This window comes from Plecotus auritus (assembly GCF_963455305.1).
Source record: "Plecotus auritus genome assembly, chromosome: 4".
In the NCBI taxonomy this organism is placed as follows: Eukaryota; Metazoa; Chordata; class Mammalia; order Chiroptera; family Vespertilionidae; genus Plecotus; species Plecotus auritus.
The window spans coordinates 17479138-17497131 of record NC_137775.1 but is presented as its reverse complement, the minus strand read 5'-3'; the positions used below and the strand labels follow the sequence as shown (position 1 = coordinate 17497131).

The 17994-nt window shown below is 45.0% G+C and overlaps 1 protein-coding gene across 1 annotated transcript; it reads left to right on the top strand.

Moving 5' to 3' along the window:
• Nucleotides 1-3993: 3993 nt before the first annotated feature.
• HDDC2 (HD domain containing 2) lies at nucleotides 3994-17771 on the top strand. Its single transcript, XM_080663594.1, has 6 exons — nucleotides 3994-4139; nucleotides 5332-5453; nucleotides 6528-6630; nucleotides 10471-10539; nucleotides 14834-14972; nucleotides 17396-17771. Exons 1-6 carry the CDS (start codon nucleotides 4056-4058, stop codon nucleotides 17500-17502), a joined length of 624 nt encoding a protein of 207 aa, XP_080519720.1. The 5' UTR covers nucleotides 3994-4055; the 3' UTR covers nucleotides 17503-17771.
• The last annotated feature ends 223 nt before the right edge of the window (nucleotides 17772-17994 follow it).

Sequence of the window (17994 nt, the reverse complement as noted above, 5' to 3'; positions counted from 1 at the left end):
CCTCCTGGCAACTTGACACACATCCTCCTCAACTCCCTGCCGCCCAGCCACACCTGGGCACGGGAGAAGAGAGGAGCAGGTATGTCCCAATCCCGAATACCCTTGTTTCATGGAAATGCCATGGCCCTCGGGCCAATAGCATCTCTTCAGTAGAGTTGGAAAATGTCTTCCAAGTAGACTGGTTTTGTTCATTTCATTAAATTTTTTGAGCACCTGATTTGTGGCACTGTCCCAACATACTGATGGCTCACACCTCTTTATTTCGGGCAAGGTGATTCCCTGAAATGCATCTCCTTTCTACATCTCTACCCCCCAACCCCCACCCCACTTCATCACCATTTTCTCATCACCATATTCAGGGGACTGCCATGCAAGATTCTTGGTTCTAAGGAAAGAAGATGAATCAAGCACAGTGCCTGCCCCCCGAGAATCTTTCTGCCTGGTATCAGCATCGTCATAAAACTGCCTGAGAAATATGCCCTGAGCTCAGAAAGGTACTTCCAACGACTTGGAGAGTGCTTCTGCAGCTTCATGTTTGGCCATTTGGTTTTTTCACCTTCTAAGGTCGAGTCCGGTGAAAAGACAAGAGCAGCCATCAGGAAACAAATTTGACCTAACTCAAGTGCTATTTTACTCAGAATGAGCCAAAGACACACAAAGAACTGAAGTATCCCCAAAAGAATACTTTATATAATATTTTATAATATAATAGAGGCCCAATGCATGAAATTCGTGCAAGGGAGGGGTCCTCAACCCAGCCTGCACCCTCTCGCCATCCAGGACCCCTCGGGGGATGTCCGACTGCCAGTTTAGGCCCAATCCTACAGGATCCCTGGCCCAATCTGGGACTGCTGGCTCCTAACCACTGCCCTGCCTGCTGCCTGATCACACCTAACCCCTCTGCCTGCCTGCCTGATTGCCCCTAACCACTCACCTGCCTGCCTGATCACCCCTAACCACCTCTGCCTGCCTGCCTAATGCCCCTAACTGCTTGCTGTGGCTTCATCCGGAATGACGTCTGGAAGGTCATTCGGCTGTCTGGTCTAATTAGCATATTACACTTTTATTATTGTAGATATTTTCTATAAAGTGAGATGTATTTTATATAGAAAAGGTTTCTGCTCAATTATTCCCTTCCAAGTTTTAAACTAAGATTCCTTGGCGGGGAAAATCACCTGAGCTTGAGAACCGCTGATGCAGACCAACTGTTAACATTTTTATCGGTGGAGATATAGCAGCAGAAGCACTATTTCTTCCTGAGATGTCTTAAGTGGGGGAGAGGGGGGAGAACTTAGATTGTAGTCAGACTTGGGCTTTCCTGTTTAGTTCGTTCCTTGAGCATACTCATGCATGTTTTCTGGGCAAATTTTCTCAGATTAGTCTATTGGTGTGTATCCCCTCCCCCAATTCTTTGCATGTAATGACAGTTTACAAAATCTATTTCACACACAGAATCTCACTTAATTCCACAATGATAACAGGTGGGTACTGATAGCCAGTTGGCTGGGAGGCAACACGGTGTCCCAAAGAGAAAGATTTGGAGGAACACAGGCCGGAGTCTCGATGCTGGCACTGCCAGATGGCTATGAAAACAGAGGCCAGTTCCTCAGCTTCTGGGCAACTCTGTTTTCTAATTTGAAATGCAGGATTATTAATATTTTAGAGGGATGTTGGGAGAATTAAAATGAGGTAAGAGATGTAACACTACTTCTCACCAGCAGAGGCTCATGCAGTTATAGGTTTTGTTGTTTTGTTTTGTTTTTTTACTAGTTTATACCGCCAGGACCAGAGCTTTGTGAACTCTACCACAGCTGCACATTGAAGCAACTTTCTCAATAGTGGGAGGTTTTGCCCCTTTTCTGCTCAGAGACCTCTTCAAGGATCTAACAAACCGAAAAATCCTCATAACTAACACCGTTTTTAGACACTTTTAGAATATTCACAGACACCTCAAAAGTGGACTAGTATATTGAGTCCAAGCGGAGAATCTCTCTAATGAGAGCTCTCTCATTTCACCTTTTCTTCCAATGGGCTCGAGTAAGTGAGTTGTTTTCCTTGCTCATTGCTTTAAACTGGCATCCTCCTTCTATGGAAAGAAATTGGCTTCTGTTTCCCATCTGGTTGGCCAACACTATTTCCCTTCTTTTAAAATAATCTCTTTTCTAGTGGCCCCATCCATTTTAAATGAGTTGCAATACTTATTCCCATTCTCTCTGGAACCATTTGATGTGGGGTTCTGCTTGCCCCACTACAACTGAATCTTCTTATTCAGGTCACCAATGACATTGAATTTGCTAAGTCTGGCAGTTAAATCTCAACCCTTATCTGATATGACTTGGTTGACCATATTCCTTCCTGCTTGAAATATTTTCTTCCTTTGACTTCCAGGACACAGCTACCTCTTAGTCCTCTTCCTACCTGCCTGGCTGCTTATTCTTGGTCTCCCAAATTCTAAATGTTGGGTTGCCACAGCCCTGAGGCCTTAGATAGCTTTTCTTCTTCACCCATAATTTCTCACCAGGGTCTCATCCAGGTTCATGGTTTCACATACCATCTTGTATGTTGATGACACAAAATTTTTACCTTTCTCCTGACCTCCACATTATACACTGAGTGGCCAGATTATTATGATCTCTGAACGCATAATAATCTGGCCACTCAGTGTGTGTGTGTGTGTGTGTGTGTGTGTGTGTATTTTAGAGGCCCAGTGCATGAATTCGTGCATGGGTGGGGTCCAGCCAGCCTGGCCAGGGGGAGGGGATATGGAGGGGACATGGGCGGTTGGCCAGCCTGCTGGTAGAACTCCTGGTTGAGGGGACAATTTGCATATTAGCCTTTTATTATATAGGATATACACTGAGTGGCCAGATTATTATGCATTCAGAGATTATAATAATCTGGCCACTTAGTGTATATTTACTAGGATCCCTACTAGGCATCTCCACATGTCCTAAACATCTGGTTCCTACCCTTCCCCACAATCTACGGTTCTTGCACTTTCTCCAGCTCAGTAAATAGCAACTCCATCCTTCCAGTTGGTCAGGCCTAAATTTGTGGTCTTGACTACTCTCTTTCTCTCAGACCCTATGTGCAATCTGTCACAAGTCCTGTTAGTCCTACCTTCAAGTTGTATCCGAAATTCAACATCTCGGCACCTCTGCTGCTGTCGCTCTGGACCAAACCAAAATCATCTCTCCAAAGTAGTATTTCAGGAGTCTTCTAACTGGTCTTCCTACTTCCTACTTGCCCCATATAGTCTATTCTCAACATTACCCCTCTCCCTGAGTCCTTCAGTATGCTTGTCCACTAAATGCCTTTAAAAATCATTACCATTGGTTGTTGATAGAATTAAGACAATGATTAAGACAGAGCCTGACTGACTTTTTGGGGTTAGGGGATTCTTCAGCACTTGAGGTGTTAAGGGAAGTTGAGATTTCATCTTGGGATTATACTCACTGTATAGCGCATTTATGTTGATCTCCAAAATCCTTGGCTATGACTAACCCCAAAGTCCTACCAGTACTTGTCATTACTAATGAACTTCTCTTCAAAGTACTTTCCTTGTACTTCTGTTCAAATGTTTATAGTTTGCCCATGTTTAAGTAGGGTTCCTTATCTTTTCCCCAACCAGATTCTGAGTTCCTAAAAGGCGAGATTTTGGTGCAATATGGCTTAGCCCTCCTCCTCCTCCTCCAAACACACACCTGCCCTCCCACCCTCACCCTGGAACTGTGATCCTTTTACAAGTTGGAGGGAGAGCAGTTACATGGAGTCTAGCAAACAAGTAATGAGCGGCTGGTATGTGCCAGCAAGCACTGTGCCTGCCATGGATGGTGCAATGCCCAAGGGACAGCCACCACAATCCGAACGGTGTCAGACAGGACAGAGGGCCTGGGCAGGCCACGGGGAGAAAGTAGAGAAGGGGAAGAAGAGGAGGAGGAGGGAGGGAGGGAGGGGAGAGAGGAGAAGGGAGGGGGAGGGGAAGAGGAGAGAAGGGGGAGGGGCTACAGGCAGCGGCCACGCGGCTGGCTCCGCCCCGTCTGATCGGTGGCCGCATGGCTTCGGCCTCCTCCTTGGCCGTCTCGGGCCGCGGCGCCCGGAACCTGCTGCAGTTCCTGCGGCTGGTGGGGCAGCTCAAGGTGAGCGGGCGCCGACGAGCCGTCCGGGACCCGAGCGGGGTGGGCCGCGCGGGGAGAGGCGGGGCGGCCTCGGGCTACGAGCTCCGCGCCCCGCGCCCCGCGCCCCGCGGCCCGGGCAGGAAACGCCTCCGGGCGCCGTTGCCCGTGCGGGCGGCAGGCGGCGGAAGCGAGCCGGCGGTGACGGGGTGTCGGGGCTGCCCGGCCGGCCGACCCCGGCCGAGTGGGGTCTAAACGACCGCGTGTCCGGGTCGGGGTGGCTGCCTGGGTTTCGGAGGGAGGGGGGCGCGGCTCGGTGACGGGCGGCCCCCTCGCCCTGGCCCGCGTCTGCCCTGAGCCCGGTGCCCTCGGAGCGCAGGACCCCTCCCCTGGGCGGGTGGGGTGGCTTCCGAGCACCCCTCGGTCCCGCACTTTTGCCCTGAACGCCCGATCTCGGGAGCTCAGCTCGGTGGGGCCTGGCAGGCACTTGGATGGGGGAAGACCGAGCCTTTCCGGTTTACGGAGCAGGTAAGTGGGCCGCGCTGGAGTGACGTCACGTTCATGCCCCCCCCTCCCGCACCGCTCCGTTACGACTTGGCTAAATTTCTCTAAGTTCAATCTCCAAAATTATCTGTTTCCTGCCACTTTTACTACAGTTTGTAAAATTCTTGAGAAATGTAGACTTGTGAGGAGGCCATGCAATCTCACCAGATCACATCGTGATGCGAATGAAAGGAAGAGCCCTTAGAGATGACCCGACCCCCTGCTTCCGAATTTGGAAGTCGGTCACCTGGTCAAGTTCAGAGCTTTCACCAGTGTTTTCTGTCTGTGTCTGTCTAATGGCCTTGTTGGAAGGCAAAACTTCCCAAGTCTTGTAGTTATGAAGAATAAGCTACTTTACACTTTTATTTTTGTCTAAAGGACTTGTATGGGTTCCTAGAGGTATAGATCGGTAGCAGAGTACCTCGATGATTAGACTTCTGTATTGTGTACTTGTGAATTATCCCCCCACCTCTTCCTCATTCTCTGCTGACGTCACTGCTTTACTTGATTCCAGATCTTGATCATTTAGGTTAGTTGTGTGCTAGTATTTTTTAATACGTTCTGAGACCAGTATCCTGTTTCTGTGCCCTATGCCCTGGGTTTCTATTGAACAGCATACAGATAGTTAAAATACTTATTTTATAAACTTCTTCCTCTAATTCATTTTCATCAGAGAGTCCCACGGACTGGCTGGGTGTACAGAAATGTCGAGAGGCCAGAGAGCGTGTCAGATCACATGTACAGGATGGCAGTTATGGCTCTGGTGACCAAAGATGAGCATCTGAACAAAGACAGGTAAGCTGTGAACTTTGGCGCTTGGTAGGCAGGGTCTGCTCTGTGACTATGCACCACTTTTCATGACTGAGGCCTGTGTCAAATTCTTGTAGTTTATCACGGAAAAAAATGTATTTGAGGCAACCCATAGAGGTTCAGGATGTGGGGAGGGGAACTGTGTGTTAATTGCACCCTGGGTTTTTTCTTGGCAAGTGAAAGAGCCTGCCTTGGGTGGTGTGGCTCAGTTGGTTAGGCATAGTCCAGTGCCCCCAAAGGTTGCAGGCAATCCGTATGCAGGAGGCAGCCGATCGATGTTTCGTTCTCACATCAGCGTTTTCTCTCTCTCTTTCTACCTCTCCCTTATCTCTCTCTCTCTAAAAATCAATAAAAATATTAAAAGAAAAAAGAATGATTGATAACTTCAGGTTATAAAGCTAGATGATCTGGTTATAGCATTTACTTACTGATACAAAATTCAGAAACAATCATTTCTCCAGTAAACTAGTTAGATAGCAAAATGAGGACCTTCATAGGAAAATGAATAGAGTTGGACAGATCTGAGTTCAAATCCAGCGACCAGATTGATGTTATCAAGCTTTTAAAATGATATTTGAAAAACCAGCCATTTCTAAAAAAAAATAGGCTATTTCCTCTGCACAATACTCTCATGTATTGTGTTGAATATTACTAAGCAGTTTTTTTTAATATATATTTTTATTGATTTCAGAGAGGAAGGGGGAGAGAGAGGAACATCAGTGATGAGAGAGAATCATCAATCAGCTGTCTCCTGCTCACCCCACACTGGGGATCAAGCCCACAACCCAGGCATGTGCTCTGAGGCGGAATCAAACTGTGACCTCCTGGTTCATAGGTTGACCCTCAACCACTGAGTCACACAGGCCAGGCTTAACAAGCAGTTTTGATTCAGAACTGTTGAAGGTTTTCATAATATAGTTACTTCAGAAAATACTGCATTGAAATACTCTCTGAGGGTGGAGAAAGAAAAGTATATTATGTAACTTCGAAACAGTATAGAGGAGGAGTTTGTAGTGAATATGCTTCTGTGTAATTATCCACCATTTCTTGCCTGGTCAGATGTGTACGCCTAGCCCTGGTTCACGATATGGCAGAATGCATCGTTGGGGACATAGCACCAGCAGATAACATCCCCAAAGAAGAAAAACATAGGCGAGAAGAGGTCAGTGTTGACTGTAGACGCCACAAGAGACCACCAGGAAAGCCTGTCGCTGAAGCACAGCTGAGTCTGTTAGACCTGTCGGAGAAGGGAGTGCGCCGCCTCGCAGGGTCTTAGTGTTCAGGAAGGGAAGGGGACCGTCCGGGGAGGATACTTACAGTGGCAGAGCCTGGGCTGGAGCATGCTTACATGGATCTCACAAGAAGGGCAGCTAGTTGAGGCCGCAGACTGCACAGAGTTTAGGACGTAATAGCCTTGGGTTGATGGGACTGATCAGGCAAAATCTTAAAGACACTCTTGAAGAGTAAGCCATTAGTGCTTACTCTGAATTGGGTAGTTTATAGTTTTAGCTTCCAGAAGCAAGGACTTCCCTGGAGTAGGAGCCAGTTGGTTTCTGGTTGTTCTCAACCTTGTTTAACACAAGAACCGGAAAGTATGCCTGCTCCCAGCCTTGTTTAGCACAGGGACTGCAAACTATGTTGGTTTCCATCCTCAATAGTATGTGGACATCGATAGCATGACTTTCATTGGGACAATGGGAAAAACTGGAACTTGAAGGACTTCTCCATGCGAGTTAAGCTCTTTGGAGAGAAGTTCTATAAATTACAAGTATAATCATTTTTATAATTGTTTGTTGGATTTTAAATTAGTTCTTTAGTGGTCAGAAGTAAAGAAATGTTTGTATTAGTAAGAAATGAACAGCATTAATAAAATGGGAAATCAGTATCAGTTCAGGCTGTAAACCCAGAGGCCAGGGCCAAAGAGGAAGATTTATTTACTATACAGCAGAGGCCGCAACATCCGAGAGGGATTTTAATGCTAAATAGCTGGTTCTCAGTTTAGGGATCATTGCAAGCTACTTTTACTATAGGCCAGAAATCCTAAACTGCTAAGTGGACAAGCCCTTTATCAAGATGGTTTAACAGGGCAGGTGGCCTGAGCTAACTCTTCTCAGAGCTGAGGGGAGACAAACTTAGCCAACAGCATTTTTGCCTCTCTACCGGCAGAAAAGCCATAAAGAATCCCAATGTAGGAATTCCAGCATATTCTAAATTATGGGAACTAGAGGACTAGTGTAAGGAATATTCTTCCTGCCAAAATACAGGTGTGGAATACAGGCTCAGCATCGTCACAGCCTATAGAAAGGGTGGAAGCGAAGGAAATGTTTCTCCATAGTTTAGACTGTCGTGGTGAGGTGATCACTTTCTGAGGTACAGATGTCTCTAATCACTGTGTTGTATACCTGAAACTAATGTCATACTGTATGTCAGCTATAATTGAAAAATAATTTCTAAAAAAGAGATGAGAAAGGAAAAGGCATTCTTAAAAAAAAATTCCTAGGTTGATTGACAGAAATGATTTAAACTGGGACCAGTTAGCTCAAGATACTGAGTTACAGAAAGTAATTAGCCCTCAACCAGAGGATGTTGAGAAATGACTTATGACATGGAGAAAAAGAAAGGAAACCTCCTTGATTATACAGCTCATTTCAGGATATATGGTAGTTTTATTCAAGGGTACATCTTTAAGGGTACAACTGGACATCGTGGACAAGAAATCATGTACTGAAATACCAGAGGGTAACCAAAGACCTTGAAGTGACCTAGGAAGAAGAAAAGACAGGCTGTCCCTATGCAGGTACACAGGGTCTTGGAGGCTTACTCCCTAAGGGAGCAAGTCAGAACCTTCTGAAGACAGAGCACTGTCCATAGGAAGGATCTCCAGCTACTGGAGATGGGAGGAGACCTTCTACTGTCCTGCCGAGAGCTGAGTCCTGGCCCCCGTGGAGGGCACAGAGTAGACCTGAACCATCAGAGGGAGTGGTGCTGTCCTCCTGGACTCCGTATCCTGGCAATTATGAGAAACCTCATTAAGCCTCCTGTCTGCTGCCCACTCCTTCTGATTCACAGCAGGGTGAATACCATACTCAGAAGGGACAAGGGCAGCATCTTAGAGAACCACAAGTTCTTGGACAAGAAGCCAGAGGCCTGGAGAGCACTGATACTCCATTGCCTCTTCCTGCTGCTGGCAAGGATTTGGGAACAGAGAGAAGGGTCTGGGAGATGAGCCATTCTTTATGCAGATGGTACTCATGAATAAGAGGTGGATGTCTGAACCGTGCATTAAGATAATTAAATGAGGGTTTCTTGGCTCAAGGTGGATTGCACATGATGAGAAGCAGGGAGCATCCTTTGCTCAGAGGCTCGCCAACTGCATCAGGAAGGCTTTAAACCAAAGGAGGAGGGAGGGAAAATACTTGATAAGCCTGGAAGGCTGACTGTTTTGAAGGCGAGCAAGTATTTGGATGAAAGGGAGGATGAGGGCGTAAAAGAGAAAATGTAGGGGCCAAAAGCAGTACTTGTAGTCTGACCCCTTCCTACCAGGATAAAGCATACTTTATATTATAACCCAAGTTGGTATGGGATGGAACATGAGGCTTGAGTACATCAATGGCAGGTTATATTCCTTTGTAAAGGCACAAACTTACTGAGACAGAAGGAGAGCCATGGTCTATATGTATCTTCAAGGGTTAAAGTTGTTAAAGAACTGAGGTTAAAAGAACCACCCCAGCTGGTTTGGCAGACTGAAGAGTCCTGTGTTCAATTCCAGTCAAGGGCACATGCCCAGGTTGCAGGCTCGATCCCCAGTAGGGGGCGTGCAGGAGGCAGCCAATCAATGATTCTCTCTCATCATTGATATTTCTGTCTCTCCCTCTCCCTTCCTCTCTGAAATAAAAAAATTTTTAAAAAAAGAGAGAGAGAGAGAGAGAAGAACCAAACTGTATTATGGGAGTGAACGTGACAAGATGGAGAAAATGAGAAATATAGTGAACATTTTAAACAGCACTCAGTATGTGCCAGATAGTAAATACTTTATGTATATAAACTATTGAAACCACACAACAATCCTTTCCGGCAGGGACCATTGCTAACCTCAGTTCACAGATGACAAACCTGAAGGACAAAGACTTTAACTTGCTCAGGTTTCCACAGTGAGTAAATGGCCAGCTGGTTTCAAACCCCCTCTGGACTGATAGTTTGTAGTTAGTTGACTGCGGCACTGTTCAGCGTCACCAATGATGTGTGAATGGTGAATGATGCTTTCGTGCTAGTCACGAAACTGACGCAGATGTTTGCTGAAAGCTTCATTCAGCTCAGACCTTTGGGCAGAATCTTGACGGGAAATTATTTCTAAATTGTGTGTGAACAAGGCTAATAGGTTGGAAGTGGGATTGGCAGGGCTCACCATCAGGAAGGGAAAGGCCGGCACCTTCAGCCATGTAACCTGGACTTTTGTGGAGTCGGTTTCCGAGGGTTCACTGAAAACGGTGGGCATGATTCTGTGGCATAGGCTGCCGAACAAGGAATAGCGACTACCTAAGAGGCCTCGAGATGCACTTCTGCTTGTATAATAACAAATGATGTGGGTTTAGATCCAGAATATTGTTGCTCAATTTCAGGAAGAGAGCAATATATTGTTTATCTGTTTTGTTTTTTAATAGCATGGCGATTTGAGTCAATAGGTAGTTTATTAATAAGTTAGTAATTGGATGTGGTCTCCAAACAGCTAGTTCAGTCCTAGGCTGCATTTATAGAAATACAGGGTCTAGCTTGAGGCTGAGGTTCCATTCTGCTCCACTTTGGTCAGACCACACATTAGTAACTACATTTAGTGCTGGTTGCATAACCTCAAATGGGCACAACTGCCCTCCTTGTAAGCTGTAAATATTGTCCAATATTCTGCTGCCCCTTTGAGGTTATGTGTGAGAGTTTGAGACCACTACTTGGCTTTATAGATGAGTTGAAATGTGAACATGATTAAAATAATGGTTTGATGTTTCAGGAAGCTATGAAGCAGCTAACCCAGCTTCTCTCCAAGGATCTCGGAAAGGAGCTCTATGAACTCTGGGAGGTAAGTGCGTATGGTGGGTTGGGTGGTACCTGGGAGCCTGGCTCGGTGGTATTGGTTACTAGGCCCCACAGGGTTTCTTTAGGCAGAACAGTCCCTTCTTCTGAAGTATGTACTTGCAAGCAAACTTTGGAACACTTTGAATCGGGGAATAATGGAGTGGAGTTGTGTTGTATTTCATACACTTAAAAAAAAATGGCTCCTGAGTTTATGAAACTAATTCCTTGTATTATCTCTTAAGGAGGAAAGACCTCAGAATATGAAACCCTTTTACAAAAATCCCTTTCTTCTTGTGACTCCTAATTATTGTAAATACAGTGGCAGTATCTGTTATTTTCTTAGTTAGCCATCAACAATGGCTAAAGAAAGCTTACTGCAAAATTTACTTAACTACAGCAGTAGTTTACAAATGAAAGTGCTACAGCGGTCACTGAGCAAGACTTTGCATTTGGAAAACTGTAAAACACCGAGCATTAAATGATCCCATAATCCCCAAACCAGTAACCATTGTATGATCTTGTAAAAGTCATTGGATGATTTAGTTACGCTTGTTAGAGAAGATCTCAGGACAGGGACAGTGGCCGCCCTGGGACGTACAAGCCTCCTTTAGAATTGTTGCTGCTGGTGAACTAACACCTAAAAAGACGGCAGTGGTTAAATTTCTTGGAGATGCTGTGGGAAATTGATGACTGAGTGGAGGAGAGTTGTGAGCTTTTCTACTTTTTGGCATGAAGTTCATCTTTACATGCTATGACAGGGATGGGGAACTCTGTTTTTTGGGTGTTTTGTTTTGTTTTGTTCTTTTTATTAAGGGCCAGAGGAGAAAAATGAAGACCATATGAATAAGTAGCAACACATTTTTCAGACAGAATTATAGAAATTTACTTATAGAAAATATTATTCCAGGCTCTTAAGCTCTCCTTACCCAACCAGCACAGCCCTGCGAATGAAGAGCTGCTCCAGGTCAGTAGGGTGGTCACAGGGCTCAGAGGTACAGACTGAGGATACAAGTTAAGGATCCGTGTTTATTGGTTTGTTAGTGAAGAGGGTGAGTGTGTATATGGCTTCATGTCAGACGTCTGGTGCAGCATTTTCTGAATGGCACTCTGCTGCATGCCGGCTAATTGAACAGCATTTATAGTTCTAGTGTATTCGTGGCACCTGTCAGTTGCTTATTATTATAGGCAAGAGACTCTCTTGGTTTCTTAGGGCTGCCATAACAAATTACCTCAAACTTGGATGGCTTAAAACAACAAAAATCTATTGTCTCACAGTTCTGAATCCTGGAAGTCCAAAACCAGGGTGTCGGCAGGGCCATGCTCCTGACGGCTCTAGGGGAGGCCCCTTCCTTGCCTCTCCCTCGCTTCTGGTGAAGCCTCTGCTGGCTTTGGCACTCCTTACCCTGTAGACACACTGCTCCAATCTCTGCCTCCACAGTCAGGTGGTGTGTGTTCTCCCTGTGTCTGTATGTGTACCCAACGGAAGCTCCCTCTTCTTGTAAGGACACCAGTCATTGGATTAGGGCCCATCCTAATCCAATATTTAATTACATCTGCAAAGACCCTATTTCCAAATAGGCATAGATTCCAGATAGGCATGCATTTTGGGGGAATATTATTCAACCTGGTATACAGATTCTCATAATAACTTAAGCATTTTTATAATTCATGTACAATATTATCAGCACATGGACTTCAATATCAGATTTCTATGTTCAAATACTGGTCCCTCTGTTTAGTAGCTATGTGATCTTGGGCAACTTATTGAATCTCTTTGTTCCTTAATTTCCTCATCAATAAAATGGCAATAATAATAGTATCTATCTTATAGGGTCGTATGGCAATCAAATTAATTAAATGTATAAAGCATTCTATATAATCTATATAATAAAGATATAATATGCAAATGGTTGTTATGCCGTGAAGCGTAATGACTGACTGCATAACAACCAGATCATGGATTCACAGGAGGGTGGGGCAGCGAGCTACAAGTGGGCAGAAGAGAGCTACAGGAGGAGGCAGGGCAGCAAGCTTTGAGGTGGGGGGGGGCGGGGGGGAGCTACAGGAGGGCGGCAGCAAGCTACTGGCGCACGGATTCATGCGCAGGGCTACTAGTTTAGAATATTGCCTGATACATAGTAAGCTCTATTTTTCTTCTGTTTCCAGACCATATGTTCTGATTTTGGATTAAGAAAATATAGTCATTCTGTACCCAGGGAACTTAAAATAGTACTGATAGGAAATGCCAGTTAATTGATTTCTGCAATGTTATTCACAGCTATTCACCATTATAAATAGCTGTCAGCCCAGAGATTCACATCTTTTTAAAGCAATTAAACATCCTTGATTATAATTTATCTTTTACCATAAAGTGTGAAATCAAATTTTAGCAAATCAAGAGAAAATATTTTCTTTCTCAAAGTATCACAGAAAGAAGCCTACCCCATAGCCTTCATTTTGCTTTGGAGAAATATCCCTGATTGGAAAGCAAAATTGAACAATGCCAGTACCATTATTTTTTGAGAGAAAACCCAGTGATGTATATTTTGAAAATAAATATGTATTTTCCTCACAATTTGTTATAAAATATGTTATTTCCTAATGGTTTTGTAATCTTTTTTTCTCACTTTTAACTGAGAAAAATCCTGGACTGCTGTGCTTAGAGTACTCCATTTATTTTTGTTAAGTAATGAACATAAATTTATTAAATATCTATATTATAAAAGGCCAGTGGCCGTAACGCCATAACAACCAAATGACCAATCACCAGGAGGTTTTGGGGCCCTACCCCCGCCCCCAGGGCACCAGCAGCATCGGTGGAGTGTCGCAGGGCGCCGGCAGCATCCACAGAGCGTGCGAGGCGTCACGGGGTGGCGGACATGGCCCTGATGGCAGGCTAGGCCTAGGGGACCCTACATGCACATAATTTAATCATGCACTGGGCCTCTAGTAAATATATAAGTATAACTGTAAACAAACATTTAAATTAAGTGTAACTATTTCTAAGTGCCTTTGAAATAAAAATGTATTGGTTTTTTTATTAAAATTATTTCTCGGTACAGTTTTAAGCTCTGTCAAAATTCAAATAGCTGTCATAAAAGAATAAGGCATTTAACAAAAACTAAGAAACCGTCAGTGATTCCCATCACATTATCTTGCCAAGAAAGCATGACAGGTTCATTATGGAACACATCTGGGGTGGAATTACAAATGAGAACATGGCAGGGAAACCAGCGGGAGCACTCCGGTGTTAATAGAATGATTCTGTGTAGTATTAATTGGGACTTGTGTTTGTGTGGCCTGTGTCATGCTAAGAAACAGACTTCCTGTAGCTCGTTTCAGGTGTGCACTGAGGAGGGAGGGGCCATTGGGAAGAGGAAAGGTAAAATCTGCTCCGTGTCCACTTCCTTAACCACCTCCCTGCCACACATGCCATGAAGAATTTATAGATACTGACTGGATCGAGTCATAACAAGGACAGACTGGAGGCCTCCCTATTTAGAAAGCAAGGATAGCCTGGACAGCCTGGACAGCCTGGCTTAGTGGTTGCGCATCAACCTATGAACCAGGAGGTCACAGTTCCATTTCTGGTCAGGGCACATGTCCAGGTTGCAGGCTCGATCCCCAGGAGGGAGCGTGCAGGAGGCAACCGATCCATAATTCTCATCATTGATGTGTCTGTCTGTCTCTCCCTCTCCCTTTCTCTCTCAAGTCAAAAAAAATATTATTTTAAAAGAAAGCAAGGACTGATATTCCAAGTATAAAGTGCTAACCAAAATTAAATGAGAAAGCTAGAAATTTCCTTGAAGGAAAAGGAAACCTGACATTAAATAGAAATAATTTGAGAAGCTTGAGATGAAATATTAGCTTGAAGTTAAAGACCTACACCACTCAGATGGATTAAAGCAGTGGTCGCCTACCTGTGGTCTGCAGACCACTGGTCCGTGAGGTCCGAAAGGTTGGCAACTGCTGGATTAAAGAATAATGAGATTGAAATGGAGACAAGATACTTAACAGGAAGAAAAATGCTTGGAGTGTCAATATGAACAAATGAGACTTCCAGGGCTTGCATCTGGTGGAACATATGGAAGTGTGAGCACCCCCTACTGGCGTGGAGTGATGATGCTAGCTGTGAAATTACAGACTCAGCTCTGTGAAGGCTTTGTATAAAGTGGAGAGATGTGGCCAGTTCAGAATGCGCTTTGAGCTGTGACTGCTTTCAGGTACCAGAGTCAGAATTTTCCTGAATTACCCTGTCGTGAGCCCTAATCATGCTGCTCTAATTGTCCCTTTCTTAGGAGTATGAGACCCAATCTAGTGCAGAGGCCAAATTTGTGAAGCAGCTGGACCAGTGTGAGATGATTCTTCAGGCATCTGAATATGAAGACCTGGAGAACAAACCTGGGAGGCTTCAGGACTTCTATGACTCCACAGCAGGTGCGCAGTGCTGTTTCTAATCAGCATCGTCACCGTTTGGCTTCCTCCTGGTGTCGTAAGTGACACTAAGCTAGCGAACCCACTGTTGGGACCCTCTTCTGACCTTTCCTAAGAGAAAGTGGTGGGATTCACGGGGGGAGCTGGCCTGGTGTGGGCGAGCATTGCCCCCGGGAGCCCGAGCTGTGTGCCCCTGGGCAGTCTCCTCACCTCGCCGTCTCCTCTCTGAGAAATGGGCATCATCATACTTACCCTACATAGGTCATAGGTCGGTTTTGAGATTCAGAAGAGATGATGCATGTTAAAGTGCATTATGATCTCTAAGTGCTTCATAGGTGTAAGGTCATGTGGAGGTGGAGGTAGAAATAGAGATTTAAGACAAGAAAGCCCCAAATGGCTGAAGTCACCATACCGGTGTCGTCATAGCACAGACCTGGAGTCAAACTGCTTGGGTTTGAATCCTGGTTCTGCCCATAAAATATGTAACCTCCACTAAGTTACTTAACCTAGCTCTGGGCCTTCGTTTCCTTATTTTGAAAGTACAGATGATTACAGGATTTACTTTTCAGGGTTGTTTGAGGATATAGTGGGTTAATTCATGTGAAGTGTTTAGAATAATACCTGGCAATAACCCTCAGCTATCTTCATTTTGATCCAGTTTCCAGAGTGGGGAGCCAAGTTTCCTGCATTAGTGATGGCTGGTGTGACGGCCGGTGTTCCTGTCTCTCCCTGGAGTAAAACTCCACCTCTCTCCCTGGGAGCTCCTCAGGCCCAGCCAGCCCCCACCTCTGAGAGTAGTTAGGGAGAGCCTTTCTGGGACTTCTCAGAGCACTGGTCCCACCAAGGAGATGAGGGTCCCAGATCGCAGACTACGCTCGGAAATATGGTTTGCATTGTAATGAAGTTGATTGGATTTTCCTTCTCTCTTCCAGCCCACTAGGTCTGCTCTAGGCCTGGCCCTCATTATTTCTGTATTGGACTGTTGTTATAACCGCCTAACTGAGCCGGCGAGACTCGCCATTCATCCTGAGGGTTTGCTTTTAAAACTGGCTTTCCTCTTCCTAAAAAATAAAATCTTGACACTTTTGAGTGGCCTAAGGCCACTCTCCTCTCTGGTTTCCTTCCCTAAACCTCCCTGTCAAGATTAAGTGTTCCCTTCTTTTTGCTAATCCGCACTGGTCCAGAGCTGACCGTGGTGTTTCACTGTCTGACCTGCATTCTCCGAATGATGCTCCTCCTTGGGTCTCCTCCCAAACCCACACTTGCTCACCCCACCCTAGAAGGTGTTTGAGGCCCAACACCAGCTTTGTCTCATATGTCCTTTGATGTAGGTGGTGCTCAAAAATGTTTGACTTCAATTAAATAGCATAATGTTGTAAACTAGGGGTCAGCAAACTATGGCCCGTGGGCCAAATTGGCGCGCTGTACCTGTTCGTGTAATGTTTTATTGAAACAATCACACTCATTCTTTATGTATTGTTTATACTACTTTTGTGCTACCACAGCAGAGTTGAGTAATTTGCAAGAGAGTCATGTAAGTTCACAAAGCCTAAAATATTTAATATCCGTCTCTTTACAGAAAAGGGTTGCCAGCTGTGTGTGTGTGTGTGTGTGTGTTTAATATATTTTTATTGATTTCAGAGAGGAAGGGAGAGAGATAGAAACATCAATGATGAGAGAGAATCATTGATTGGCTGCCTCCTGCACGCCCCCCACTGGGGGGTATCGAGCCCACAACCCAAGTGTGTGCCGTTGGCTGGAATCGAACCTGGGACCCTTTAGTCCACAGGCCGACGCTCTATCCACTAAGCCAAACTGGCTAGGGCATGCCAGCTGTGTTTTAAGCAATGATTGGGTTCTAAGATAGCATATTTTACCAATAATGTAACTAAAATATAAGTAAGTCATGTTTATGTGGTGCTTTGCATTTTAACATTATCTTCCATTGACACATTCTCAATGAAAAATGAAATATGAAAATACTAGTAAATAAAAATGTGGGACCTGGAAGGGTCACCTAGCTAAACTCCCTATTTTCCTGAGGAAGAAACTTGAGCCTGGAAAGAGGGTGACATGTCCATAACTGAGCTGAGGTTAAACCTCACTGCACTGAGTTCCTCCGGAGTTTCCCTGTGGTTCCTCATTCAGAGCCTGCCTGGTGACGTTCCTCCTAGCTCCTATCTAGTCGACAGTTTTGCCTGATTCTCCTCCTTATCAGCGGTGACATCTGGGGTGATGGAGAATAAGCTCCAGGTGGTCCCCTCCGGCCCCGCTCCAAACCAGAAGGAAGGATCTGCGTTGTGTTCTGCGTTGGAGTAAAACATGGGTCAGATCACAGAGGCAAGCCCCTGACAAGGCCTGGGCTCAAGCTGGAGAGACTGATGTATTTTCTCATCCTTATCTTTCTCCGTCTTCTTGCCTGGCAGGAAAATTCCGTCACCCAGAGATAGTCCAGCTGGTTTCTGAACTCGAGGCAGAAAGAAACGCTAACATTGCTGCTGCTGTTGCCGCCGCCGGTGAAGCGCACTCCTGAGAAGTTCTCTATGTTGTTGCAGTCCTGTAACAACGTTTTATTTTCCCATTGAATGTATTGTGTTTGCCACTGTTGGTCTGTTAATTTCCCCAGATGTGAGTCTGTTTATTTTCAATTGCCTGGACTCCAGCAAGAAACATGATATAATTTGGGCCATAAAAGAAGCCGCAGAACAGGATGTGGTCATGAAAATGCATGGATGAAGATTTGGCAGGGTGTGGGAGGGGAGGTGTCTTTTTATGAACTAAATAAATACATTTTAAAACCCTAAACTTTGGAATATTTATTGGAGGTTTTAAATGTACTGAATTTATATCCTATATTCCTGAGGGCCAGATTCATTGAACAATAGAACATTTAATTATTGCTTTTGAGAACGGGTTTTTCAGCCGACGTTGTGATAAGGATCTAGGAAAAAGAATGTATTATCATGCCTCCTCTCAGGTGAAATGCTGCTTTATTCATGTGTCACTCTCCAGAACCAGATGTTTA